This window comes from Varanus komodoensis, unplaced genomic scaffold (assembly GCF_004798865.1).
Source record: "Varanus komodoensis strain SLA01 unplaced genomic scaffold, ASM479886v1 scaffold1, whole genome shotgun sequence".
In the NCBI taxonomy this organism is placed as follows: domain Eukaryota; kingdom Metazoa; phylum Chordata; class Lepidosauria; order Squamata; family Varanidae; genus Varanus; species Varanus komodoensis.
Genome location: NW_025335268.1, coordinates 10,844,761 through 10,872,694, shown reverse-complemented (window position 1 = coordinate 10,872,694; position 27,934 = coordinate 10,844,761). Strand labels below are relative to the sequence as shown.

Here is a 27,934-nt window from a genome sequence, read left to right as displayed (position 1 = left end):
AGCGTGTTTCTCTCTCGCCGCAGCCAATGCAGGTACCGGCCTAGCAGCCGTTCAGCGCGGGAACAACCTTGTGTGCTTGCACGGCGATCTGTTGCTGGCCGGGACTGCACCGCGACACTAGCCCTCTCGAAGCCTTGGCACCTCCTTTTTCATCCGTCGATGGTCTGCGCCGCCTGCGGAGCCTCTGGCGGTGGCCACTGCGGATCAACCCAGTAGCTCCGCGCCCAGGGCTGGCGGAGGAGGGCGGCTGCATTCAGGTGGGAGGCGAAGGTGGATCGTGTTATTGCCTGCCTCCTAGCTCTTCCACATGCCTTTTGCACCTGCCTGTGGTTATTGTTCGGAGGGTTGTTTTCTTAAGCCCTTGCAGCTCGATCCTGTGCTGTTTTCTCAGTAGTAAGTCCTACTGAGTTCGAAGGGACTTCTTCCCAGGTAAGTAAATAGGGTTGCAGCCTAATCCTATGTGTGCTGCCAAGGAACTGTACCTTTACAATTGCAGCTCACACGCTGCAATCGTATTTATCCCTGGAAATCAGGCGCTTTGAATTCAGTGGGACTATGTAAACCTGCCTAGGGTTAAGATCTAAGCGGCTCTAACGTGAACAGAATCCTGCATTTCTTGAACGGGTTGGACACAGAGGGTTGTAAACAAGTGTGGGATTATTTAGGGTTTCTTTGCAAGTGGGCGATTTCCACCTGAAACATGAAGACTCAGGTGGCCTCTGGTAAAGTGACAGTCGGGATGGTAGGATGAGAGTCCTTGCTGAGGGTGGCAGGAATGCGCTTTTAATATGTGAATGAATCGCAGGTCTGGATAATTTAGCACGCTCTTAAAATAGGCATTAACTCGGGAAATGAATTATGAGGTCACATAATTCTGACGATCACACTACAGCAGAAGCATCGCATATTGTTAAAGTTTTATGGCTTTCAGTAATAACAACAAAACAGATAGGGGAGGAAATCGACGTGGGACGGAGCGTCGGCCAGGCCTCCTAGATGCTGCAGCTGCTAAGGGACACGCTAAAGCCCCGTCCTTACATTCCCGCTAAATCGGCCCTGGGAGTGAACACACTCCCTTTGCCCACGCTGTGGAAGGAGGCCCCAGCCTTTTCAATTCCTCTGCACCCACCAGCCGCTTTCTTTCCTGGATCGCCGTGTAAAAGCGATCCTTGCATTCAGCACGGAATATACACCGCCTTCACTCCGGCTTTGCACAAGCAGCCTCTAAAAGATCCACAAGCTCCGTGAATAATAATAGTTGATCGCGTGTCCGCTTTTCGCCGTCGCCCCTTTTCCGAACTGGTTCTCCCTTAAACGAAGATCGATCGGTTGCAGCAGGGGAGCAGGGAATCCCTCTCTCGACCGCGTCATTCTAACCAAGGAAACCCGCGCTCGCGTAGTGCAACGCAAATGACCATCTTTGGCAACAGCGACCTGCGACAATGGAACAAACTAAACCTAGAAGGGGGGGGGAGTAGCTGAAGGTCTGGTCAAGTCGCTCTGACACTCTGGTCAGGCTGTGCCTCCGCTGCAAATAGGGAATGGGTGTGCGAACAGTTTCGGTGTCGTCTGCCTAGCGTTGGCTATATCGGATTTAATGGGCAGGGTGATCTCGCCCTCCTCTTTCTCCTCCTCCGCCAAGTGGGAGGCTCCGTGTTACGAGGCGGGGCCAAATTGCAAGGTTGACGTTTGCGAATCCACATGGTTTAGAACTTAAGAAGCAGAGGGATGGCATAATAAGACTGGATTTGAACTAATGCCATTGCACTGACTCATCCAGGGCGAGTAAAGGAGCTCAGAGAACACGGATATTAGATAGAGAGGTGCTGGAGAGACAGAGAGCAAGGAGAAGGAGGGGGCACGTGAGACAAGGGGGGCGAGATCGTCTTCATGGCAGGGAAGGGCGGCAGCAGCAAGCGGTGAAAGATCAATAATTCAGAGGAGTATTTTAAACAACAAATAAAGAGCCTCAGATCCCGGGCTGACTCAGCCAGTCCAGTTCGAGCAGGAAGCTGGCACTTTTATGAAAGGCTTAATTACACAGGAGGAAAGGTTCTCCTGACTTAAAAACTACAGGCTATTGGCTTCGGAACCAGTTAGAAAGCGATCGACAGGAAGTTGGAAGGAAGGAAAACAAGACATATCCAGTTTCCTATAGAAATAAAGTATTTGGAAAGAGAACTCTTTTTTATTATTGCTGTATCTGTTGCTGTGGCTGTTTTGACGTTCGTATGAGACTCAAATGATTTGGCTGTAGATTTTTTTCTATATATAGATATATATGTTCTACGCGAAAGCTTTTGGATTCTTTTTTTTATTCCCACGGTCCTGTCACAAGGAAAAAAAGAATATCAGGAAAGGACTTGTTTTTCATTGTTTAAAACAGAGAAAAGGGGGGAATAGGACCCGCTGCCAAACGCGACCGTCTCCACCGAGTGCATTCGAAAAATCCTAAGGCAGCCAATTAAAGATCGGAAGCGAGCAAGACAGGAAGGGACAGAGAGGGAGCGTGCGCTGGGAGGCTGTGTCTGTGTTCTTTTTAATTGAATCTCTCCTGTTTGCACCACGGACAATGTACCAAGACTTCCCAGGAAATTTTGACACGTCCTCCCGGGGCAGCAGCGGTTCTCCAGGCCACCCGGAAACTTATTCCAGCATCACGAGTCAACAGGTAGGTAGGGGCGAGCACAAGCACCTTTGCCAGGCAGCTACCAGGACCGAGGTTTCGGCGCGGTCTTTTTCTTTCCTTCTCGCTGAAACGCAGCTTCCTCGCAAGATCTGTCTGCACGGAGGTGCAGGCGGTGTGAGCAGATCTCACGCTGTTCTGCACTTTGAGCGAGATACTATGCGATTTTGCTCGGGTTTTCGCTGTTGTTATTATATTCCTCCCCCTGTGTTTGCCCCCTCGTAGCACGCTTTGCTCTCCTCCTGCAATACAGGGCGAGCAACGTCGCCTCGCCCTCGCTCGCTCGCTCGCTCGCTCCTCGCAGCAACTCCTTCATCAAACAGTAAAGTTCAGTAACCACACCCAGTCCACCTCTTGCGAGTGCGGAGCGCGCTGCGAGCGACCTCTCCCTCCGTCGCGGATTAGTGGGGGAGTGATAGGCGGAGGCCCTTCTCCTTTGGCCTGGAGTCCAACGAGCCGCCTTGCCTTTCAACGCTTGCACCTTAAAAGGAGGCGGAAGCAGCAGCTCCTGCCGCCGGCGCGGCTGTGCGAGAGGCTGCGCGAGCGTGAAAACAAGACCTTGCCGTCGGGGAAGCTTCGGTAGCAGAGCTGCGGGCGCGCTGGGTCGGAGCGCGACGGCGGGGCAGCGACCAGGCGGAGCGGGCCGGGCCGGTGCGTGTTGCTTTCCACCCTTCCGCTCTCGGGGGATCTGCCTGCGCGCCGCAGGGCTTGTGCAACATGGTGATGTACGTACGTGCGTTCTCGGGGCGCCCCTGCGACCCCCCCCCGCGCGCCCCTATCTTTTCTCCCCCTCCCTCGCGCTTTGCGCCGCGAGAGTGAGACCGATCCACCACGTTGCACATCGCAATGCAGCCTTCCCCAACCGGGCGCCCTCCGGCTGGTTTGGACCTCAGCGTGGCGTAGTGGTTGGAGGGCCGGGCCGGGACTCGGGAGATTCGGGCTCTGGTCTCCGCTCGGCCATGGAGCTCGCTGGGTGACTGGGCCAGACGCGTATCCTCTGCCTCACCTGCTTCACAGGGTTGTTGTTCTGAGGATAAAACAGAGACGGGGGCGGGGGGCGATGAGGTCTCCAGGAAAAAGGCAGGACAGAAATATAATACCCAAACTCCCATCAGCTCTAGCCAGCCTAAGTAGTGGTCAGGAATGATGGGAGTCGTAGTCCCATGCGTCGACAGGGCTCCAGGTAGCGGGAGACCCTAATCCGGGTCTGAGTTTCTCTTTGCCCCTGGATTTGCGTCTGAGAACGTGACTGGTCAAGGTACAGGGTACGTTTGCCCCAGTGGCAGTTCCGTGTAATGTTCTAGAATGTCTCCTCATTTGCACTTCTGAGCATCCCAGGAGAATCAAAGGTGAAGGAGCACCTGGCAGTAGTCTGACGCTTCGATTCAGAATGACCTGTTTGCGCGCCCTTTTGTTTTTAGGAAGAGAAATTATGACTCTTCCTTTCAAACGCAATGTTACTGCTCAGAGACTGTGGGGGTTGGATAGCCACAAAGTTTTTCTCAGTGTAAAATGTCTTATTGGGGGACAAAACAGGGGAAATCATGCTTATATTGAAACTGGTGCAAACATTTAGTTGTTGATGATAAAGTTTCCACTAGCATGGAAACAGTGTAAAAGGGGATATGTTGGCCTCATTTTTCCGTCGTCTTCAGGAAAACCAAGATGTCTGGTGGTCATGCTGAGCATGGCTGGGGAAATAATGCAATGCGCTCAGGTGTCTTCTGAGGTCAAAAGCCACAGGGCGGCTCTGCTGCAATGCTCAACACATTTTTCCTTAGCAACTCAATGGGATGCTGAAGGAAGGGATTGGTTTTTTAAATGGTTGATCAGCTGTAGCTCAAAATCAACTGGAGTGTGTGTTTGGATTTATTTCTTACTCTGTCGCAAGAATTCAAGGTGCATAACCATTTGTTTCACTTTATAATGCTATTTTCTAAAGTTGCAGATTTGGATTTCATGGAATGTCATGTAGGACACACATCTATGGTTTTTCCCCCTGAGTATTAACAGGTTTCCAATCTGTTGAACATAATAGCAAGTCACTGGCTTCATTGTTTCTTTAATATCATGTGAATACTGGAGTCCCTTTTAGACAATACCTGGAGGAACTAGATGGTTTATAATGGGGGTTTTGGGATTAGAAGCTGGAATCCTAGTGGGAGAGAGAGGTACATAATCAAAGCCACACTCTCCTGGTCTTTGGTTATAAAGATAGGCAGCACAGGGAAAGGGTGGTTGAATTCTGTGACAACTTAAGTGGTTTTGTATGTGATTTGCTTCCTTATGTGAATTTGAAATTGCTCATACTGCCCCAAAGAAGTTAATGTTTTCCCTATCTAAATTCTTTATCTTCTTCGTTAAAATATGTACATGTAAATAGAAAAAGGCAGATGGGTTTAACCCCCCCCCCCAAAAAAAATCCCTTCACCCTAAACGTTTTGGATGCAGTCCTGGATACACAAGCATTTACATGTGTTACCAGCAGAAAAATGCATTAGGAGCAAGTTTTTTGGACTCCACCCTTGCATGAACTCAAATTGGGGTTTGTTTTTTAATGATGATGGAAGATCAGGCACATGAAATTAGGGATGCCTTTGGGAGATTTAGTTGCCAAACAGACAGGGCTGTCCACAGATTTGCCAGGCCAGAGTGAAATCCACTTTAATTCAGTTGAATAGGTTTGTAAATTAAGCCATAAAGTTTATCAAAGGCCTCTGTACAAACCTAGCAAATATAATGTAACATGTAATCTAGTTCAGTTGCACAAAATCTGAAGTATTCCCAAAATCCCAAAATGGACAATTCTTGTAAACTGTCCAGAGTCTAGGAAAATGGGGCGGCATATAAAAATCCAGATCAATAAAATAAATAAATAACCACAGTATGCAAATTTCATATTAGGCTCCTGGGAAAGAATCTGGAAAGTTGTGTGTGGGAAAAATCATAAATCAAACTCTCTCCAAATACTGCAGATTACGGAATATACATCTTTGTATAAATTGACTGAATTTGGTGTTTTTTCAATTTTTAAGACTAGGGATAGTATCCTTTTAATATTAGGGGGTTTAAGCTGATTTTGTGAATAGAAAGCACAGTGGATGGGGGCACTTTTACTGTGATGGATACATGTGGAACAAGCACCTGGTCTAGTCAGGTCTATAGCAATGGTGGAGCAGAGAGAAATATTGTAACTCCCCCCCCCCTGCCTCTGTCTAGAAATAATAGATCCTTTACAAGTAGTTGTCTTCAACTTTCTGCAATGAAAGAACGTTTTACATTTCTGAAACATTTTTAATTGTTGGTGTTGGTCAAGACAATGAAAAAATGAATGATACATATCTCTTCGAAAAATACATTTATACTGAGCCTTGCTAGTGTCCTCAGCCTACAGGGGTGCTGGAATCCATTTCTGATCTCCAAAGAATCATATTTAGATTCCGTTTGTTTTGTTAATCTTTAGTAATAATGTCTGTGTTCCCAGGTATTCAGTCCACTCACCCTCGCGTACACACACGCACATACTGATACCCTTAGGGCTAGAAATGTTTGCATGTTACAAAAGGATGAAGCTAATATTTTCAGGTTACTAAGGTTTACTGAAAATTAAGGGATATTACGGATATTAGTTGCAGGGTTCACTGAAATCAGTGGGCATATTTTCAAGAAATGGGTTTAGGGTTAGCGTCTGTGTGAACTTGATTTCTAATTCACTTTGACTCAGGTTCTCAGATTAGATCATAGTATTGTACACAAAAAAGAGGATGGATTTCAGGAAACTATAGCAAAAGCCAGCAATTAAGCTATACTGATTTTTGGATGCCTTAATTTCTAAGTTCGTTGCAGTAATGAAAAGCAAATTTGTGCATTTTTTAGTCTCAACTTTAAATTTGACTCTTATGGTAGAGATAACCTTTGCTAGTTGACTGAAATAGCAATTCCTGCAAAGGATTGTAAACAATTCCTTAAATTAGAAATGTGTATGGAACAGTAAAAAAATGAAGTTAAAAAAAGGGAGAAAATCCACAGTCATAAGTTAGAAGATTGTTCCTGACCAAGTGTAACTTTTCCACTGGCCAATTCAGAGCAGGCTACATCATAAGGGTTTTGCAATGGTTGAGTCTTACAGTGTTTTCCTGTGACTGCCATCATTTCATAGCTGCCATGCAACCTAGTGACATCTGCCAGATGCATTCTACTTTTTTAAAAAACAAGTATTTTTCTTAAAACCTCTTTTCCTGTGTTGCTTGTTACTCACCTATTCTGTTCTAGCATGAATCTTATTTTCCCCATCACTCCAAATTAAATGCCATTCCACAAGCTGTGTCATACTCCCATTAGTTCTCTACTATAATGCAGTTTAAGTGCTGTAACTGTTTCCAAATGCACAAAAACAGCCAATACCTGGAAAAAATCCTTTTAAAGTGAGTATTTCCATTTTTAAAAAATAGGGTCTGATTGAGAAGGACTTGGAATGTGTTTTTGTATCAGCTCCATCTTTAAGCAGGGAGTGATCCTGTAGCTTTCCTTTGGCATTCTGACATTCCTGGGCTGACCAAACAGAACTTGTTGGTATTTATTGTTGATTGGGTTTTAACCTTCAGAATGCAAGTTCTTACAGGGTCTGAGCAATTTAGCTGCATTTTTGGGATAGTTCTATTGGTCGGCGTCTAGTCTTGAATGATGTCGGAACTTGAAGAATGAGAAATATTTCCTGTTGAAACTGAAAATCTATGAAATCCAGAAGGGTAGTTTCTCCCAACCCATTTTCTTTCAATCTGCATTTTTCTTAGGGTTTGCCTGTCTCTGTCTGTCTGTCTGTCTGTCTTTCTGTGTCATCTTCATCATTAGGTTTTTTTTTAAAGTATTGCACAATCACATCAGTTACACAAACCTATGAAATTTCATAATGTGTTTACACTGGCTAGCTTTGCTTTTCTTCCCCTACAACGGCTTTCTTACCACTTGTGTAATGTGGGAAAAGTTATCAGCAAAGTGAGGCACCGGGCTTCCCTACTTCACATCTAACTCCTAGGTCTCATGGAGGCTGGGTTTTTTCTTAACTGACCATATAAAACTTTGAAAAGTGGTACCAGTCTGTGACATTCTACACATCAAAAGAATAATTTATTTTTTGTCCAGAAATGACTCTTCAATGTTCATGCCAAAGATATCTCTTTGGTGCCCTCTATAGGGTGTTCCATGTCAGAAGATTTCCAGATATAGACAGATTGGAAAAGAGTTATTTGTTCACTTACCGCGAATGTAGGGAATGCCACATGTGGCTCAAATGACTTCATTCTTTTTTTAACATGAGATTGTCACTCTGATTCAACAACTTCCCAATATTTATTTGCCAAATTTTCATTCAAATTCTGGCTCACCCTGTAGGCTTTTTCTGCTGCTATCCAGGGGTTAAATTAACACTGCACACCAATCTCAGTTAGGATTGGAGATGCTCAGACTCACTGCGTGCCACCTCCCATGAGGATAAGGGAGCGATGACCGGCCAGCCTATTTATTTATTTATTTATTTATTCTGGTCTGCCCAGCTGTGTTTCAGTAGCTGGTTTGGATCCAGATTTAGTCATGCTTGGACTTGATCCACTGAAATCAGTTGGATTTCAGTTTGCCATGACTAACCTACGTTAGTCATGAAATCAGTGGGACTCGTACGAGTAAATATGGATGCAATGCACTGTGTTTTCATCCGTATTCTTTCAGCCATGTTCAGAGTTGCAGCAACTGCACATATGTCTTCACTTGTACCCATAGCTGCTTAAATGGGAAGTCTTAAAATTCAAATATGCCTGGACATTATGTCCCCAATAGGTACTCAGGCTGACTTCTTGGTGAGAAAAGGGATTCCGCTCATACTTGGAAACATGTTGTTGCCATGTTGCATATTCCAGGCTGGCTTTATTGGCCATCCCACTGTTCTAAAAGGATCTGGGACATTTCTCTATTTTTTTTACTTTGAACTCGAGAGGTGGCAAGCAAACACACATCTTATATACAGCAAGAATTCATGTGACCTGGATCCTATCAGCAAAGGAAACCTCTCTTTAGTTCATCCTACATTCCCCCCATTTCAATAATTATTCTCTACCTTCAAAGAAGCAACATTTTTTCTGTTAGAATGGAACCCCATTCTAATTGCAGCACTGTCCTTCAGGGGTATAGCAATTACAAGGCACTGATGCTTTGTCCAAAAGACAAGTAGCAGAATAATAGTAAGTCCTGTGGAACTATTCCTTCATCACAAACTTGAGTACAAATAAACACTAGATTTAATCGGGGGTGGGGGTACTTTGTTGTCTTGCCCTAGAATGAGATTACTTATCTTAAAAATGTCCTGCAAGATTAAGTCTAGAGGAGCACTTGAGTCAGAAGGGGCTAGTTTCTAAATGCTGTTAATGTTCCTTATCTTCCCCAAGTACTCTGTATGTTCCATGTAGATCAATAACCTTGTATGGTATAGTTATTTCTGGGACAGATAGTTGTTCTGATGTGCTTAAAAAATAGAAAATATTTTGTTCTACAAATCGTTTGTCCCTTCTTTTAGTAATGGGTATCTTTTGGGCAAATAAATGGGATACCTAAAAGAGGTGGTTGTGATGTGGTGGGAATGGTGTTCAGTCTGGATTGTGAAGGCCCACTTTCATCATGAGGCTGATAGGCTGGCCTTGGACAAGTCACTGTTTTTCTGCTAACTAACCTTAGAGGGGTTTTGTGATGGTAAATAAGATAACGCAAAAGCACTCTGTGTGCTGGAAAGTGCTTAGAATTAATAGCAACATTGGTGTGCCAAGCAGGAACCATAAGGGCATTTTGCTTCTTCTGACAGGAGAAATACTGTTTTCATTGTTCCTGGATGGTCCTTTTCCACACTTCAACAAAATACAGTGGACGGTCCTTGCTTTGGGTGCAACAGCTGTCCAGTGAGGCTCATTTTTGAAATCTTGATTTGACTGCTCTTGATTCTTTTTTACTCCTTGAGTGAAAATGCTTTCATTAACTTAAGACATTTTGAAGTTTATCCACAGTTGAGTTTCATGAGTAAGGTATTACTTAAAACGCATCTACAGCTATTGGCTGTTTGCCACGTGGAACATGGTACCTACAGAAGTATAAGAGAAAAATGGATATGCCCAAGAATTCTATCATGAAGATTGTGTACTTGGGTATTTTGCTATTTATGTGTGTGTCAAGAGTCACAGTGTCCATGTGTCATGATACAGACGTGCCAACATTCATGATACATAAGATAATATATCTTATCAGTGGAGTCATTTTTGTGAGGTGGTGTGGGCATTGATGGATTGATTGCAATGATATCCCTTCTTCCCACCAAGCCAGCATATATAGTCTTTCCTCCTCCTATCCACACAAGAGCCCTGTGAGGTAGGTTAGGCTGAGAGATGGTAACTGTCAGTGAGCTTCATGACCAAATGAACGTTTGAACCTGGCTGTCCTGAGTTATAAAAAATACTGTGGCCGCTACGGCTATCTCAGCTGACCTTCGCCTGCATGTTGTTTGGAAGAAATTTGTTTCTTACTCCTTACCTAGGTGAATAGGAAGTCATTATAGTGCATATGACCAGTCAGATAGGAACTTCCTGGTTATTAGTCATTAGATGTTAGAACAGACATCATGCTGGAAAGGTAATTCTGCTCCATTGTGGATTCTGAATTCCTAGGTCATCGTGTAAGACATTCTTGCAAAGGTTATAAACACCCTGAATGCACCCTAACTGCCCTAATAGTGAGGAATGATCCTCCAACTCTGACAGAATAGATCTACTTGGACAAGGACTTTACAGTGAGACACTGAACTGTTTGCCAGCATGTTGGGTTATTTGAACTTAATTAAACAGTACAACAGTGCTTGGGATGTCTGAAGTTGTTTCTCTTCAAACAAGCCATGTGGCTTCAGTTCAGATGATACCACAGGCCATAGCTAGGTGGGTGACTGTACCACTTACGCCTCATACCTCCTTTGGCTTAAACAAGCCAACATGGTTGGTGCTCTCTCATTATCTCTTCCATCGTTTTCCTTACCATGGAAGATCCACAAGGAAGAAAAGATAGAATAGCATCACAAAGTCATCCTGAAATTAGCATTAGAAACTCCATTTCAAAGCAACCTCACACCAGGCCTTGGGAATTCTGGCTCCTTGTTGCCACTCAGCCTTGAAGCTCACTGGATGATTTGGGCCAGTCACAGACTCTTGGCCTGACCTACTTCATAGGGTTGTTGGTGGTGTGAGGATAAAATGGAGGAGAACATTGCTGCTTTGGGTTCCTTGCAAGTGAAAAAAGATGGAGAATAATAATGATAATACTCTTGCCAGAGAATCATGACTTAAGACTATTGTTGCAGGGGAGATGCAAAATGAATTACAGATGCTACCATTAGGAACTCCCAAATAGGTGTTGAAAAATGACTCGGAAAATTGATTTGTCTGTGTTGAGCTCAAATTAATAATTCTGTGCTCAGTGTGTTTTCTCTCATCTCATGGAGCAATAACCAGGAGCGCAGCCTCCATGTTCAGAGGTCGCAGACAATGGCTAAGAGCAGTGGGCCTGTAGCAAGCAGAAGCCTGGCTCCATCAATCCTTGCATGTGAACTTCTTGGAGATACCTGGCTGTCATCTTTAGAAGACCAAGAGTTGTAGGCCTGTGAACCTTGGTTCTCATCATTCAGGATAATCTTTTTGTGTTTTTCTCCTTTTTTGTTGTTGCCTTTGCTCCCTTTGATAACATTTCATTAGCCAAAGGAGTGTTGATGATTTTCAAGGACAGCAAACCACTTTTTGTTAATGGGTTTTAAAACTCCTGTGCTGGGACATGATAGGCCTGTAAAACTAATCCAGCATTTATATGTCTCCTGAACGGCTCCCCGGTTAGACAAAAGCATTCCTTCTCATATATTTTTCCCTTCAGGGACTGCCTATTGTTTGGTTTTGCTTTTCCTCCATTCCCCTAGCATTTTAGTGCCAGCATACCATCCAGATGGATTTACCTCAATCTGGAAACAAGGTGTACTAGTATTCTTTTTATATATTTTATTATTATTATTTTGCAGGAGATTACTCAGTGCCTTTTAAAAAGCTGCTACTTTGTTTTGTCTAGACAGAGCAAAGACCTGCAGGGAATTTTTCTGATCTGAATCCCAAAACACATTTTATAGGGTATTATTAAAATATAGGCACGTAAACCTGCTGCAGCTGGAAGCATCTATATATTCTATGTTTAAAACCATCCTTACATATGGCTGTGCCTTCTACTCGTATCTACTGGTATCTTAACCATGTTGTGCTGGTTAGTAGACACTAGTAAAATTTCCATCTTTTGATTTAAAAGGGATATATCAGTTGTTCAAACCACAATGAATGAAGCAGCAGGTAGCAAAACTCAGGTCAGAATTTGATAAATAGCAGCATCAGATCTCATTCAAAGAGTGACTCTTTAGGACATTTCTATAGGACATTAAAGGCATATATGCCCCTCTGAATATAGTGCACATTTTCTCTACCCATATTTCTTTTAAAGATTTACACAGATCAGCAGTGTACTGGGGCATACAGAGGGATGTGTCTGCTCAAATTTAATAGGTCGAAAGGGATTGCTTAAGCTGGGGCACCACTCCCTTTGCTTCCAAATTGTTGTAGCTGCGTGTTGGAGGTGAAGAGTCAGGGAAATTGCTTGTCCCTGGCAAACCTCTTCTCAGGGGTTGGTGGCTTTCACCGCTTCAGTAAGTCAATTCCTTATTTTGAGTTGCCACATTACATCCTGGGAATTTGAATAACTGAGTGGGATAAAGCCAGGCTGCCTGCCGGGATATTGTGAGCGAATTGATGGAAGATGTCCACATAAGAACTTTATCACACCTCTCGACTCTGTGTGGGTTATTTCCTTTTTCTCTGTGCCCTTTTCTTCTTTTTTCACTGATTTCTCAGCTGTTCAAGATATTAAGCAGAAGGAAATGGTAGAATGAGGTGGCAGAATTCTGGACTAGACCACTTCGGACTGAAAGATGAACATTCAGATTTTGTTGAATGCTTCTCCACATCCAAAGCAACACCTTCCATGTTGTAAAGGGCCATATCTGTGAGCAATTCAGGCTGCAATCCTATGCACACTTGCCTGGAAATGAGATTCACTGAGCTCAGTGGAATATACTTTTCTGTTGGCATATATCATTTATATTGCAGTATACTTGTTAAGGATTCAAATTTGTTAGCTGATTTATGCAATGTTAAAAGATCTTAGAGGAGGAACAAAAGACAATCTCTGTATTTAAGCTGCTAGCCCAGGGTGCTAGGCTTTTGGCAAACTGTGGACAGTTCCCATCTGTACATGGAGATCAAAAGTACTGGGAGACTTTGAATTTTGTGCTGTAACAGTTCATTTGCAAATGAAGATTTGTAGAGTTAAGTGGAACTGTGTAGCTTTCACTCAGCACTAGCTAAGAGGGATGATACTGTATCTGTGTCAATTTTGATGCTACTCCTGTTTGTAGATAAACCTCACTCCTGAGATTGGCTCATTTTTGCTATGGAATATGTAAGGTGAAAAATGGAAAACTCTGCATGATTGTTTTTCTTTTCATCTGGGAGACCATAACTGAGCTAGAATTGAACATCACAAAGCGAACTGCAAGGGCAGGCAACCAAACACCCACCAGATGCTTCAGACAGCTCCCACAATCCTTACCTATTGGCAATGCTTGTTGGGGCTGATGGGAGTTGTAGCGCAAAACATACCAGGTCTTCTATCTCTAGTATATTTTCTGCCCATTTTTCTAAGAATTAGATAAAAGACGCACCTGTATTTTGTTGGAGTCATTTTCACTGGTGAAAGAACATGCAAATATTTGATACGTCAAACTTTTTTAGATAATTTATTTGGTAATGCAAGTATCTACTCACTTGAGGCGGGTAAGCGTGTGTGCCTGTATGCTGAGATTTGTACATCAAAGACACATTTGTGCATAAAAATTACACAAAAGACCAACTTGGCACCAAAATTCAAGAAATAATTTGCTTCCTAACTTCCCTACTCTAGCTTTTGCACATTCAAATATTATGTGATGAATGACCATAACTACAGGAGAGCAGAAGATACAGTCCACCCCCTTAATTTAGTGTGGTGAGAAGTTAATTTAGGCTGCTCTATGTTGTCTCCAACCCAGTTCTAAAGCCAGTCTTGAGCTTCACATTAAAATAACTTTTCTTCCCAAATGCGTTTCACCTTGAAATAGTGTCACTGTGATCTTGGGAAAAGCTTGCAGCCATATCTTGATCACCTGCTTCAAATCCCAGAATACACTCAAGTAATTTGAGGACTGTTTCCCTTCAGGCAGAACATACTGTGTGAACTGCCATTAAGTCCAAAGAGTTCAGAATGTTGGTTTCTGGACATGCAGAGCTTAAGTTATGTATGGTCTAAGATTCTGTCCACAGCATCTCCAGTTTATAATTTTTAAAAACTGAATTGAATGCATATTGCCTATTTTGTAAAGGGAGGCTGGGGTCCTTTGACTACCACCTTGTTTAGTTTTGAATAACATTGGTGTTCTGGTTCTACTGATTCCTCTCTCGCTTTCTCTGTCTCCTAGAAATTCCGAGTAGATATGCCAGGATCGAGCAGCACTTTCATTCCTACTCTGAACGCCATCACCACCAGCCAAGACCTGCAGTGGATGGTCCAGCCCACTGTGATCACCTCCATGCCAAGTGCCTACTCCCGCTCTCATCCATACAGCCATGCGCTGCCAAATCTGTCGTCGGTCGCTGGCCACACAGCCCTTCAGAGACCTGGTGTCATTAAAACCATCGGGACCACGGTGGGCAGGAGGAGGAGAGATGAGCAGGTAGCGACAGTGGTTGAAAGGACTGCTCATGACCCACTGCCTGAGCAGACTGGGAATACAAAACTTCCAAGCTGATAACTTCATGCTCCAGTCATCGGTGGTGCTGACTAAACCTTTCTTTTGCAAGTGCATGGGTTCTGTGAGGCTCACTAGGGAGTGCTGACTTGCGCAAGCACCTTTGTCTACATAGATCCATGCAAACTGTGGCAAGGAGTCATGAGCTCATTGGCAAAGCAAATGTTTCATGCATGCGAGGCTTTGCTTTGTTTTCTGGCATCTCTGATGCAGAAATCTTGAGTATCAAGGCCGGGCAGTGCTGGAAAGCTATGGCATCAAGATAGAAGCTTGCTACTGGTCAGGATAGAGGGCACTGAGCAGATAAAACCTTGGACTGACTTAATGCTTCTGCTTAAATTTCCATGCTTATTAAGGAATCAGTGGCATTTCCCCCAGTATCAGTTCTTCTAGAACGGGGTGGTCCAACACATTGCCCACGGGCCACATGCAGCCCCCAAGCATGCTGGGAAGAGTTCATCAGCTCAAGTACCAGAGGCTCAGTGTGCCAATTCCAAGAAAGAAGAAGGGGCTGGGGAGGGGGAAGTAACATAGGAGGGGTTTTGGGTTGGAGAAACAGGGAAGAAAGGGATGGGCCACCCCAGAGCAGTGGTCAGACCATTGTGCTTGGGCTGTGCTTGGAGAAGGAGCTGTGTGGGCCCCAGGTTCTGTGTTGAAGTCCTCATGCAGCCTTTGAGATATGAAAAGTTGGACCACCCTGTAACCAAACATAGCTTACATAGGTCCATTTTTATCTTCATGGCAACAACCCTGTGGGGTAGATTAGGCTGAAAGTGAGTGACTGACCCAAAGTCACCCAGTGAGCTTCATAGCCAACTGAGGACTAGAACCCGGATCTCCCAGATCTTCAGTCCCACACTAACCACCTTCCATTTTATAATGTATAAACTTGGGTTTTGGGATCTAGATCCTAACCTCAACCCATACCTACGGCGAATCAGAAGACAAAAAGCCATTCAGCAGCTCTGCTGATTGTGTCCCAACAGGCTTCTGTCCAGCCCCAATAACTTCAAGAAAGTAGCATTAGTAGCATCTGACAGTCTTGTTGCTTTCTTGTATTCGTAGTTAAAGGTGTAAGTTTGGAAGCATATGCTTGGAAGCAGCTCAGTGGCTTCCCGAAGCCATCACTTTGTGTTTGGCTTACTGGAGAATGTTTCTAGAGCAGGACTGGCTGTTAAGTTTGTTTCTGCTTTGCCAGTCCTGGTGATCCATAATTGAGAACTGAAGCACTAGGGAGACAGTAATTCAGCACGATACTAGTTGGCTATGGTCACAGACCTTTATATTTTTCTAATGTGCTTCCATACAAAGACCATGGGAAGAGCTCTTCTGGATGAAACACAAGTATCCTAATCAGTTCAATACTCTGTTCCCTGCAATGCCCTTCTAGATGCCTCTGGCAAGACCCCAACAAGTCGTGGGGACCATAGGCCTCACTTACTGTTGTTTTTCAGGCACAGGTAATTCAGAGACATGCAGCCATATAACTATCCCGACTAAGCCGTTGCTAGCCTGATCCTCTCTTGAGTTTGGCTAATCCTTGTTTAAATCCCTTTAAGCTAGCAGCCTTAACAATATGTTGTGTCCCTGAGTACCATAGATCATTTTAAAGCATGATAGGTTTTAAATAAACCAAATCAAAGATGGGGGAGATAGGGTTGCTTTCTCCAGGGAAATGTCCCAGCTTTCTATCTCCACTTCATTGTATGCCCTGCTCAGATTTTTCTGTCCAGTTAGAATAGCCAGGCTGCTTGAGTTTGAAGTCACTTTTTCATATGCACATAGCTATAAATAAATAGTAAATGAGTAATAGGAAAGTGGCTTTTCTATAGAAAAGAGCTTGCAGCTATCAGTGAATGTTACAGGTGCCATTGTTGTAAATCCACCATTCAGATGTGATGAGTGGCCTTGTAGTAATCTCAGATAAAGATCTTATCACCTAAATTGGCTCCTAGCTTGTTTAGCCACATTTGCATGGACTCAGGAGGCTTGTGTCACTTTGTGTAAGCAAATAATGCCTTATTTGGAGCCTTCTGTGAGCCCTTTGTTGTTCTTTTTCAAAGAATGGGCTTTCTAAGTGCCTTACAAGATTTGGGAGGGGATTAATCCATTGGTGTTCCTTGGAATGTTCAGAGTTCATAGAGGTTTCCAGGGCTGCCACCATGGTTGAAAATGCTCATATTGCTAAAATACAAAAATGTCTCAGTTCTCAGTTAGATCATATTTAAATCCTCCTTATAGGGCATTGTTATTTGCACATGAAACGTATGCCGCAGATCAACAAATCTACAGTAATTGTACTGTAAGCAACTTCTGCTGAGCTGAGTAGGGTTGGAAAGGGGGAGAGATAACCAAATCAGTGGGATGGTTCAGAAATAACTTCTTCTGGCTGAAGAAAAGTGTAATTAAAATTGAATATCCAGATTTGATGTATCTGCTTTATCTCTTTGGTGGTGCATCACCCACAAAATGCATACTTTTTCTCAAATCATGGGTGCCTGTAAATCAGGGTGACTGTCTAGAATGTCTTGTATGAGATTTAGGATGGGTAAGGCTTTCCTCAAGCCACCCCCATCCTCAGAATTTTACCCAAGGGGTGGTGGTGGGGTTTGGACTGATGTCGTTGTCCACTTGCAGCCCTTGTGCGTTTCCCACCTTCACACCACTTCTCCTCCCCCTCCCCCTCCCACCCTCATCCTTTTTTACTGTAGAAAAAGGCAGGATCACCGGGTAGCGCCTTTGAAGTGGTAATGCCAGGAGCTCCATCTAGAAACCTCCCCAGCATGTTTCCCTCACCCACACCTCTACCTGTATGCTGAAAACAGTGGGAGGAAAAAACACTCCTGAAATTACCCTGATGCTGGTGTTACAATAGCTTCCTACTCCAGTATAGAGATACTGGCTAAGTCCTTTATTTTGAAGCCAGGAGTCTTTTTCCAGTCCTGTGTTTCCTCACACCCAGTAGCTAGTAGGATCAAACCCCTGATTAAATAAGAGCATTGGAATGGCCTGCCTGCTATATGGGGGAAGTTGCACCAATATTTATTTATTTATTTAAAGTTTTTCTATGCCGTCCCATTACTACAAGTCTCTGGACGGGTTACAATGAACTGAAAAACCAAAGAACAAAGAACCATCACAACAACAACACGTCCCATCGATATTGAGATGGCTGTTGTTGTTACATTGCATTTATGTCCTTTTTCCCTCTTTAAGGAACTCAGGGTAGTTTATGTAGCCCCGTTTTATCTTCACAGCAGTAACCCTGTGAGGTAGGTTGAGCTGAAGGTCTGTGACTGACCCAGAATCACCCAGGGAAGCTGATGATCAAGTGGAGATGAACTGGGTCTCCCAGGTCCTCCGTCCAAAACTTTAACTACTGCCCCACCTCTCTCTGCACTCACTTCTAACTCCATCAGGCTTTTTATGGTGGGGTGGGGTATTTATTTTATTCCTTATTAACATTTATATGCCACCTGACTTGCTAAAATGTCATCAGTATGGGGAACAACTTAACACAAACACCCAAAAAAGGTAAAAGCAGCAAAACATTAAAACTATGAGGACTAAAGTTGCAACAAGACACAAATCTTTAAAAAAATAAACAAAAATGAACTGGAGGGTTGCCAGATGATTCAGGAAAGATAACGTTGTGTTATCATGCAAATTCAGTGGGGGAGAAGAAAGTAGTTTTTAAAGCTGATGTCAAGGAAGGCCTCTCTTTCTCTCTGACAGGGATCCTCTAATTTATCCTGCCTCCCCCACCCCGTCCCCCATCTCACCCCACCCCACTGGGACCTTGGTGCCTGACCTTCAAGTTAACGACCGTTTTCGTATGGGAAGAAGCAGATAGTTTGTTTCAAGGAGATGCTTGCGACACCTTCCCATGCTTTTACCTCACAAACCACCCAAGTTGTGAAACAGCGGGGAGGCTCCGCCATGTGGTTGGCCTTGATTTGCAGACTCCATGCTCTCTTGCCCAACCGTTGCCTTGCTTCTCCACTCCCTCGCTCTTCCACCGCCGTGCCTGCTCCTCTCTGGCCCAGGCTCCATTGCAGCGGCAGGCAACATGGAGACCTACAGGTCTTTCGGCCTGCAGCTCCCATTATCCTTCTCCATTGGCCATGCTGCTACAGGGGATGAGAGTTGTAAGCCAAGGCATTTGGATGGCCACAGGTTGCCCGGTCCTGTCCTAGTGGTAGAATACATAAAGTCCCTGAAATGCCCTTGAAGGTATTTAGTTGTTGAGGTTAGCACCAAGCTCAGGTTTTGCAGGTTCTCCGTTGCCAGTCTCAGGTTCAGTGTCTGGAACCTGCTTGTGTTTTCCAGTCCATGCTAATGGTGTCTACAGGCTTGGCTGGTGCATCTCCAAGCTTTGGCTGTCACTTGAAGCTGGAAGTGTGACCCTGTTAGTCCTTTCTTGAGAAGCCTCTTTGCAGTGGGTGAAATATGGCCTGAGAAATTAATGGTACTGTTGAGTTTACCAGTTGAGCCTTCTTTTTCACTGTGGTTTATCGCTTGTTAATTGGTTTCCTTCTCCTGCCAGCTGGAACTGATGCTTTTGTTCCTGTGTTTTGCCGCAGTTGTCACCTGAGGAAGAAGAGAAGCGAAGGATTAGGAGAGAGAGGAACAAACTAGCAGCTGCCAAGTGCCGTAACCGACGTCGAGAGCTGACAGAGAAACTCCAGGCAGTATGTGTTCCACACACAAGTCTTTTCCATTCTGGTCTTGCCCACTTTAGGGCATCCAGACTTGGGCCCTGTCAAGTTTGTGTACCATATTCTGATGAGATGGTCTCTCATTCAGGGGGGCTTATTTTCTAAAGGATTTAGGGACAGCATGACACCAGCAAAGCACAAGGCAATGGTGGCTGGTGTGGAGTGCCATTAAAGCCATACCATATGGCCTAAGAACAGAAAAGAAAATATTTCTCCATGACCCCCTCATGTGGCCCCTGTCATTCTTTGGAGAGTAAGGAAACTAGATAGCTATTTCATGCCACTGGGGCCAGAACTGTGGGGATTCTGCATTTGCCCTAAATCATAGTTGTATGGATGCTTCCTCACTGTGCAAAAATTGTGTGAGGCGTTACCTCTACATTCATCTGATGTGTACCTCTCTCTGAAATCGTGTCTGTGAAAGCAGGGAGTGTGGGAGATATTACAGGTGCAATCCGATGCAAATGTAGGCAGAAAAAAGGCCTACAACTCCCAGCATGCCCCAGCCAACTGTGAACTACTTCGGCAATTCTGGCCCAAGTGGTATGAGATTCTCATTCTCTCCCTCCCTCTCCATTGGTACAGCTTAAATTCCCACTCCACAGTGGCAACAGTGGCCCCTTTTCTGTCTAAATGTAGCATAGGATTGTGTCTTAAGTCACTGTTCCTTATAGATGCCCATGGCAGTGAGATGGTGAGGAACAGTCACCAGGGATACTGAGTGTTCTGCATTTTGCTGTAAATGAAACACAAAATATCTCTCTAAACATACCCCTGGGGACGGGGGTGCTCTCTGGTCAGCAGAAACCTATTTACCATTTTTTTCTAAAAAGTGTCTTCTGCTCTTCAGTGGAAAATTAGCATACCCAGGATTGGTAGCTTAGCATTATTTGAGTGGGAGTGGACTCAAAAGAGATCTCGTCTAACCACAGAAATACAATGCTACAATCCACAGGAGGTGATATTATATCCTGGGGGTGAGCAACTTATTACCCTCCAGATGCTTTGTCCTAGAACCCACATCATCCCTCTCCATTCCTCGGGCTTCCACTCCCGTGGAAGGTGAAACCATCTGGAGGGGGGCTAATCCTAACCTCCTAGGCCCCATCTGTTTAGCTGGGCTTATCTTGGTACGTTCTGCTCAGACTGCTGCTGCTGCTCCTGTTGATGACCTGCCTCTGCTTGATCCACAGGAAACAGAGGAGCTGGAAGAGGAGAAGTCCGTGCTGCAGAAGGAGATTGCAGATCTGGAGAAAGAGAAGGAGAAGCTGAAGTTCATGCTGATGGCTCATAGCCCCATGTGTAAGATCAGCCCTGAGGAGCGTCGCACCCCACCTCCACACAGCCTCCAGACCATCCGGACTGGAATGAGTGGCCCCGTTCTGGTGAAGCAGGAGCCTGTGGAAGAAGAGATTCCCTCCTCCTCTTCCGACCTTGAGAAAGGGCAGAGATCTGTCATCAAACCCATCAGCATTGTAGGGGGGTTTTACGGGGAAGAGCCGCTCAACACCCCCATTGTGGTGACCTCGACACCCGCCATCACCCCCGGAACATCCAACTTGGTCTTCACCTACCCCAGCGTGCTAGACCAAGAGTCACCACTCTCCCCATCGGAGTCATGCTCCAAAGCTCACCGGCGGAGCAGCAGCAGTGGTGACCAGTCCTCCGATTCCTTGAACTCACCAACTCTGCTGGCCCTGTAATCCTTTGGCCACCATCCCACCCAATTACTCTGGGAAGAAACCCCACATACCTTTTGCTCAGAGACCAGCACAATGACATTCAAGCACAAGGGCAGCAAAAGCAAGAAGAGGAACTGATGTTGCTCCAGGTACTTCCTGAGACAGGAAGAACCAAAACAAATGCAAGCCATAGAGAAGTAGGGTGGGGGGAGCAGAAGTGGTGTGACAGGGACCTATGTACTTAGAGGACATGGTGGTGGGGAAACCCCTCACACTTGGTTGAGTGTGAACGGATGTGAGCTTCAGTGAATTGCTAGCCACCCCCCTGATATGCTGATGAATGGACTGGTCTGGCTGGGTTCCCTTCTGTGCTAAGTAGTACATTCCAGTTAGTTGATCTCATTTTGGGCCTTAACCTTTTGATTTTCAGCTGGATACCATGACATTTCGAAAACTCTAAAGGCTTGTGGCAATTGCCATTAAACTGCTGCTGTTGTTGGGATCTGCCTATGGGAAACTCTTGCTGTGCTTGGGTGATCTGGGGCTGTTGATAACAGAGCCAAGAGAAATCAATCATGAGCCCAAATAGTTCTTTTAAAAATTACACTCCCAGCACCTTTGTGGGAAGGCAACAATATGGAATGTGGAAGCAAGCAAGCTGAAAGTGCTGGATATTCTGTTGCGGGGGAGGGGGGGCGGCAGTGGTAAGAAAGGAACAGTCGCCTTGGAGATGGAGCACGGAGATAGGTGCGTTAATTTCTCGGTGTGTTGCAAAAGTCTCTGTTAGTGAGCCAGGAGTGGTGCCAAGGGAGCTGGGGAGATGCCAGCGTGAGTTCCCACTAAGCCTTTGTCTCTGGCATGGTTTCTTCTGTAATTAGTGTTTGTCAAAATCTGTTTCTGGACCCTACATTTCCTTTCTCTTTGGCTGCCAGCCACCTTGGGTGTGATGTATCCTCCTCAGAAGTGTGCCTGACTCAGATGCTAGTGCCGTTTCTTGAAGAAAGCGACCGGCTTCTGGATCTGTGGACCACAGGCTGCAGCGCAATGCCATTCTTCTCTTGTGACTGATCCAGGAAAAGGACTTGCTGAGGGTGAAAAGCACAGGAAGCTAGTGGGGAGCTCCCTTGGTGAATTCCTCCTTCCTGTTTTCTGGAGGGCTGTATTTAACTCATCAGTTCATGGCCAAAGGTGTGTATGCGTGTGTGTGTGCTGTTTGATGGCTTCAGACCTACTTTTCCCTAACCCTAACCCTTTACGGTCCTAGAGATAACCAGGGAAAAACAGTTTCTAGATCTGGTCTTGATCTTCTCATGCATTCTGTCCCTGCAGTGGCTGCCGAGATATTTTTTAAAATCAAGGCTCGCTCGCTCCCTACTGAAACAGGCAGCACACGTTACTTCCTGCAAGGCATCACTTGGTGCCAAGGCAAAATCTTGTTGAAGACCATTGCAATTAGGCAGTGTGCAGCTGCTTGGTTTTACAGAGAGGTGTACAGATGGACCAAAGAGAGTTTTGCTGGTTCCCCAGCTAGTAGCTGATGGGTTTGTTTCAAAACTGTTACCTGCAGGACATCTCATTTAGCCCACCCTAGCTAGGCTTCTGATGGCAAGTATACATTTATGTTTACCGTTTTCCGCCATCGTTCTGTTTGATTTCATGTCTGGGTGTGTTGAGCCAGATTGGCGGAGGGATTCTGATCTTCTTGTGGTGTTTGGGAATCATCTCTCTGAGCCGGAAGAACACCTTCAAGCCATGTTAGCTGCATTGGTGAGCATCTCTGTCTCTCCTGAAGCGTTGCCTTAACAGCCAGGGAACTCAACCTCAAGGCTTCGTCAAGTGTTTCCAATTATTGCAGTGATTCCAATTCATGCAGTGACCAAACTCCCTTTGACTCGGTTTTTGTTTTTTAATGCATCTGGATTACAGCCATAGTTTTGGGTCAACTTCAGGTCAGCTGCTTATATGTTCAGGTGTGAAAAGGTATAATTCTAGGCTATTTGTGTGATCAATGCTTCTTACTAATAACAAAAAGTAGGTAAGACTCGCTTGTTTCGCATTGAGAAAAAGCTAAATTCTGTGACTTGTATAAATTGTGCAACTTTTGAGTCCAGTTGCTAAATTTGCATTATTTATTTTTGCCTATGCTGGCCATAGGGAGGAGAAAGGAGCGATGGAGAGTTCTGAAAGCTCTGGCCACTGGCAGTTGTGCTTAGTGCACCTCTGGCTTGTCAAATCTCACCAGGCATTTCCTATACATTTTCAAACTTCTTTGCACAGCAGTAAATGCAAAAAAAGAAAAGAAGAAGGGAGGGACAGAAAGTGTATAAACTAAGATTTTGCTGCGGATTGTCCCTGATATCAAACTCTGCACTACAACAGTGCAACCACTTAAACCCAGAATAAACAGTTCTGTCTGTCAGTCCTGCTTTTTAGTTTTTGTTTTCAAATGCAAACTGTTCCCAGTAAAACATTTTCTTCAAGATATCCTTGGGCCTCCCTCCCTCCCTCTTTCCTTCTTCCCATTTAGAGTGTTTTCCATTGCTAAAGATTCAGCTTTGAGCATCTCTCCATGTATTAACTCTGTATGATCACGATAGGATAATCAGAAAAGCACAGAATACCTCTGAAGACATCAATCTGCCCTTGGTGGGCCAAAGAAATTTAAGAATCCACATGTCCTCAGCTCATATAACTTCACACTGGGCCAATTTGGTCCAAGCTTTATGCTGTTCTCCAGCCTTCCTGAAAAACTCAACACTGAAGGTAACTGAGACACCTACTATTCCAGATCTGTAAATTAAAGAACTAGTAGCAGAATAGGAGCTTGCTCTTTGAAATCCCTAATGCTGTCCAAGCAAGCCTGTGGCAGTGTTTAATGTGGTTATTTGTATGATAGTCTTTCCCAACCTTGTGTTCTCCATGGCTTGCCAGAAGTTGCACATCAGCACCTCTGGTGGGGAAGCAGCTTGGGGAAGGCTGATCTGTGGCTACCATTTGCTAGCTGCTGTGATGTTGCCATCATTTTATAGATAGCTTGGGTTGGTCACAGGCCTGCTCCAGAAACCCTGGAGGAAGTGCATGGAAGAGCAACTGCTTGGTTTTAGTGGGATTCCTCATGACAGCAGAAGCAGAAGAGAGAGAAGCAGGAGTTAGAACCTGCTTGTATTAAAGCAAGTAGGGTAGGTGGTGGGCCATGTCTGTGGAACATCTCCCTTTGAAACAAGATTTGATTTGTAGGTTGCTTGGAAAAAAAAGCTGGGATTGAAACTGGAAGTGGTTGGACATCCAGTCTTTTGTAAAGGCTTGCAGTTGCAACCTTCAGCAGGTAGCTCTGGCAGAAGTGTGTCTTGATTTATACCAGTTTCTATACATATTCCACTTAAAAGGGGTTTCCTCCCTGGGTCTAGGCACAGTGGTCTGCCTGTGCTTTTGTTGCTGTGCCCTCCTTTTTCTTACTGCTTCAAATGGGTCGAAATCTACCAAATTCCTCCAGAAGGCAACTTATTGGAGTGCCTTAATGGCAGGTGTTCTTGTCCATTTGAGTCTTATAGCTGGCTCGATGCTTGTACGGATTCTGTGCAATGCCATGTTCTGCCAGGTGAATCTGCCTTTAGTGTTAGCAGACCTCAGTTATGACTTGTGGTGATAGCTTGACATCTCCGCTCCAGTTTGCCATAGCAAGACATTATGCAGCCCATATCCCAGTGAAAGCATTCATGTGGGAAGGAATCCAAAAAACTTTGTAGATGAGGCAAAGCCCAAGCTCATAAATCTGCAGGACTTATACCAAGCCTGAAAAGAGTAGATCTCTGATCCAGCAGCGATTTACTCACATACTTTAAAGTTAAACCCACATGAACATGTCCTGGTGAAAAGATGTGCTTTTCTTCATTAGCTTGCAATATTTTGAAGAAAATGTAGCTATGTTTTTTGAAGGGGACAATCAGTTTGTGTCTTAACACTAACTCTCTCTAAATCTTTGCTTCTCATTATCCATTCTGGCTTCTAATGTTTGCGCGACTGTTTCCATTTACTTTTGAGCACAATTCAACCATTCCTTTGCAGCCTCTGTTCATTTCAAAATGTTTTGCCCCAGACCTGATGACACAAATAGAGAACGGTGCAGTTACAGTGTTTTAACAGATTTTGCGCTTCAAGTCTGCAATGTGCTTGTGATAGAACAAAACCAAGGGTCAACATGTGGGTTTCAATAGGTTTTCCCCCATTTTGAAACATTTTCATATTTAATTGATTTACTGTGTTCATTTGAACTTAGCAATGTGCTGCTTTTATATTCTACCTGGCCCTAATCCTAAAAACACTGATTGGTTTCTTATTTATTGGCAGGCAAACGTTTTTTGTGTCTGCTCCAGCAAATCTGCCCACCGTTAATTTAACATCCCTCCAACTTGTGTTCCTGCTCCTTAATGCCAAAATGAAATTCTGCAATAGTAAAAAAAAGACAAAAATATTTCCCAAAGTATTTTCGTTCATTTGAATGGGTCAAATATTGTAGGAGAAGGTGCAAATGATTCAGAATGTTTACATGTTTGTCTCAGATCTGGATTTGAAATAGACCTTACTTTTTAAGGCTGATTTTTCTTTTATAAAATAATTACCAATACATTTGCGTGTCTGGCTTTCCTTCATGTAATTTTCCTACGATTTAGCTCTGCTCTGCATTTTGTTCTGCCTGTCTTCCAAATTGGTGAGGAGAATGTCTATTATTTATTTCAGGAATGGTGCCGGTGAAATTTATTTGCCCCAATTTTTTGTTCCTTTCGTTCATGTCAATTATTTTTTATTTAAATAAGCCATAGGTATCTATCAGTGTACATCAAAACACTGGAAGTATTTTCAGGGGAAGGACTGTAGCTCAGTGGTAGGGACTCCTCTTCATGGGCAAAAGGCCCAAGGCCAAGTCCTGGTTCCTCCAGATTGGGCAAGGAAAGACCTACTGAAACTCTGGAGGCTGTGGTTGGTCATGGTAAGCATTGGCCATGCCAGCTAAAGATAATGAGGCTTGTAGCCTTATCACATCTGGAGAGAACATCAGATTGGAAATATCTGGTGTGAAGGATACTGAGCTAGATTGACTAGTGGTCTGACTTGCCGTAAGGCCTGTTATTATTTTTTCTTTCAACATACAGAGATGCACATGATTATATCACTATTTCATTAGATGACAGTTTGCATGTTGCTGCAAATTCTAATGAATGGCCCCAATTTGTGTGAAAGTGCATTTTGTAGGCAGAAGGGTCAAAACCCACTCAGGTTTTGACTGGTAAGGCAAGTTAATTTCTACCACAATTGCTGAACTGAAGCCCTTTCATTCTATCCAGGAAATGTCAATTTTACTAATATGCGAACCCTCCCATAAAGTACAAGGGATGTTCATGAAATTATGTGCGCTTGCATGTTGGAAAAAAAGAAGCCCACACAGCTATCTGATACTTTAATGCCCACCATTGCTTGTGCACATGGTTTGCTCAAGAATAGCAAACGGGGTGTGTGCTCAGGAGTCTTTACAAGTTCTGGAAATTTGTAAAGTCTGAGGAATGAAAAAAAAGCAAATGCATTGCTGCCACCGTGCAAGCAGGACCAGAGAAACTGAACCACTAGACCTAGGGGGAAATTCACAGGGAAAGAAAGTCAGAAACAGTCTTACCTGTGTTGGGGGTGGGAGAGGGGACTCTGTATAAAATGTATAAAGAGAGAACTTGTTTCTAAAGATGCATTATCAACCCTCTGCAAATAGTGGATGGTGCCAGAAAATCTCTCTCATTCTCTCTCTCTCAATGATAAATTATAACTTTTTCCTGTTTTAGGAAATGATTCTCCTTCCCTTTCTGTATACAATTAAAAGTTTGCTCCACTTTCTTCTTTGTGGCTGTTTGATGTGGGGGGAAAAATCAAATTTTGTGTAGAAAATAGGCATTGGTCAGATTTGTCTTTGCTCAGTGAGCAGATAAAGTGTTGTGTGTGTGTATAGAGGTTTTGTTGTGTAGTCCCAAGTAACCTTGGTAAGAGATAGTGCATCTTTATTAGCACGATAGTTTAATAAGGTAAAATGGAAGACTGCTTTAAGATTCCTGAAGATATAAAGGCCTGACTTTCATTCTGATTGCGTGACTATCACCTTAAATGCAGTTACTTTAGATATACATAAGCCAATGCTAACACCAGTAGAGGAATAATCTCTGTGATCAGATTTGTGCCACAACATTTGTGCATATCCAGAGAGATCATTGTATTTTTCTTTCACAGGTCCTTTTTCTCTCCTTTTCTTAACTTGGGATGAAATTATTCCTTGAAATGATTTAAAGTTATTTTAAATGACTGAATTGGAACCCTTCTTTGATCTTTTGTGTAGATCTTCCTATGTCGGAGAAGTTTGGCTTGGTTGCCATCTTCTTGTTGCTTTCCTTGTGATACAGGCCTTTGATATTTGCACTAAACGATGATGAAAACAATTCTATGGAAGCTGGTTAGGGAATGCTTGCTGCTATGAAAGAAAGAACATAGTAAAATAATGGCCATGCTTTTAAAGTTTTAATGGAGTACTACCATTTTGTAAAATAAAATCGATCTAAGATTGAAAAGAATGAAGGTTTTATATATATATTATATATATGTATAAAATTGTAATTGTTATTTTTTACTTTTTCTCACCTTTCATTTCCTCATCGCATCTGGTACCATTCCATGCTCTATGATGATTGAATGTGTTCACTACCCTAATCCCATCCCTAAGTTCAAACACTTGTAAATTGCGCTTTTATGGCACTGCGGACACCTTTTTTGTTTTGTTTTTGTATAGTGAGAGCTACCTGGAGTTATTCTCTCTCTTCAGTTGAAGTTATTAAAAGATTCTCTTTGTTATGACAAATCAAAA

At 43.9% G+C, this 27,934-nt stretch overlaps 1 protein-coding gene across 3 annotated transcripts; it reads left to right on the top strand.

Annotated features, from left to right (window-relative positions):
* FOSL2 (FOS like 2, AP-1 transcription factor subunit) lies at positions 1-27,934 on the top strand. 3 transcript variants are annotated; one of them, XM_044439731.1, is made up of 4 exons: positions 1-2,671; positions 14,310-14,564; positions 19,223-19,330; positions 20,551-27,934. In XM_044439731.1, the coding sequence occupies exons 1-4, from the start codon at positions 2,573-2,575 to the stop codon at positions 21,058-21,060; spliced, it is 972 nt and encodes a 323-aa protein (XP_044295666.1). In that variant the 5' UTR covers positions 1-2,572; the 3' UTR covers positions 21,061-27,934. The 3 variants fall into 3 exon arrangements, with proteins under 3 accessions (XP_044295666.1, XP_044295847.1, XP_044295754.1); XM_044439912.1 differs by having other exon boundaries at positions 3-257; XM_044439819.1 differs by having other exon boundaries at positions 3-429.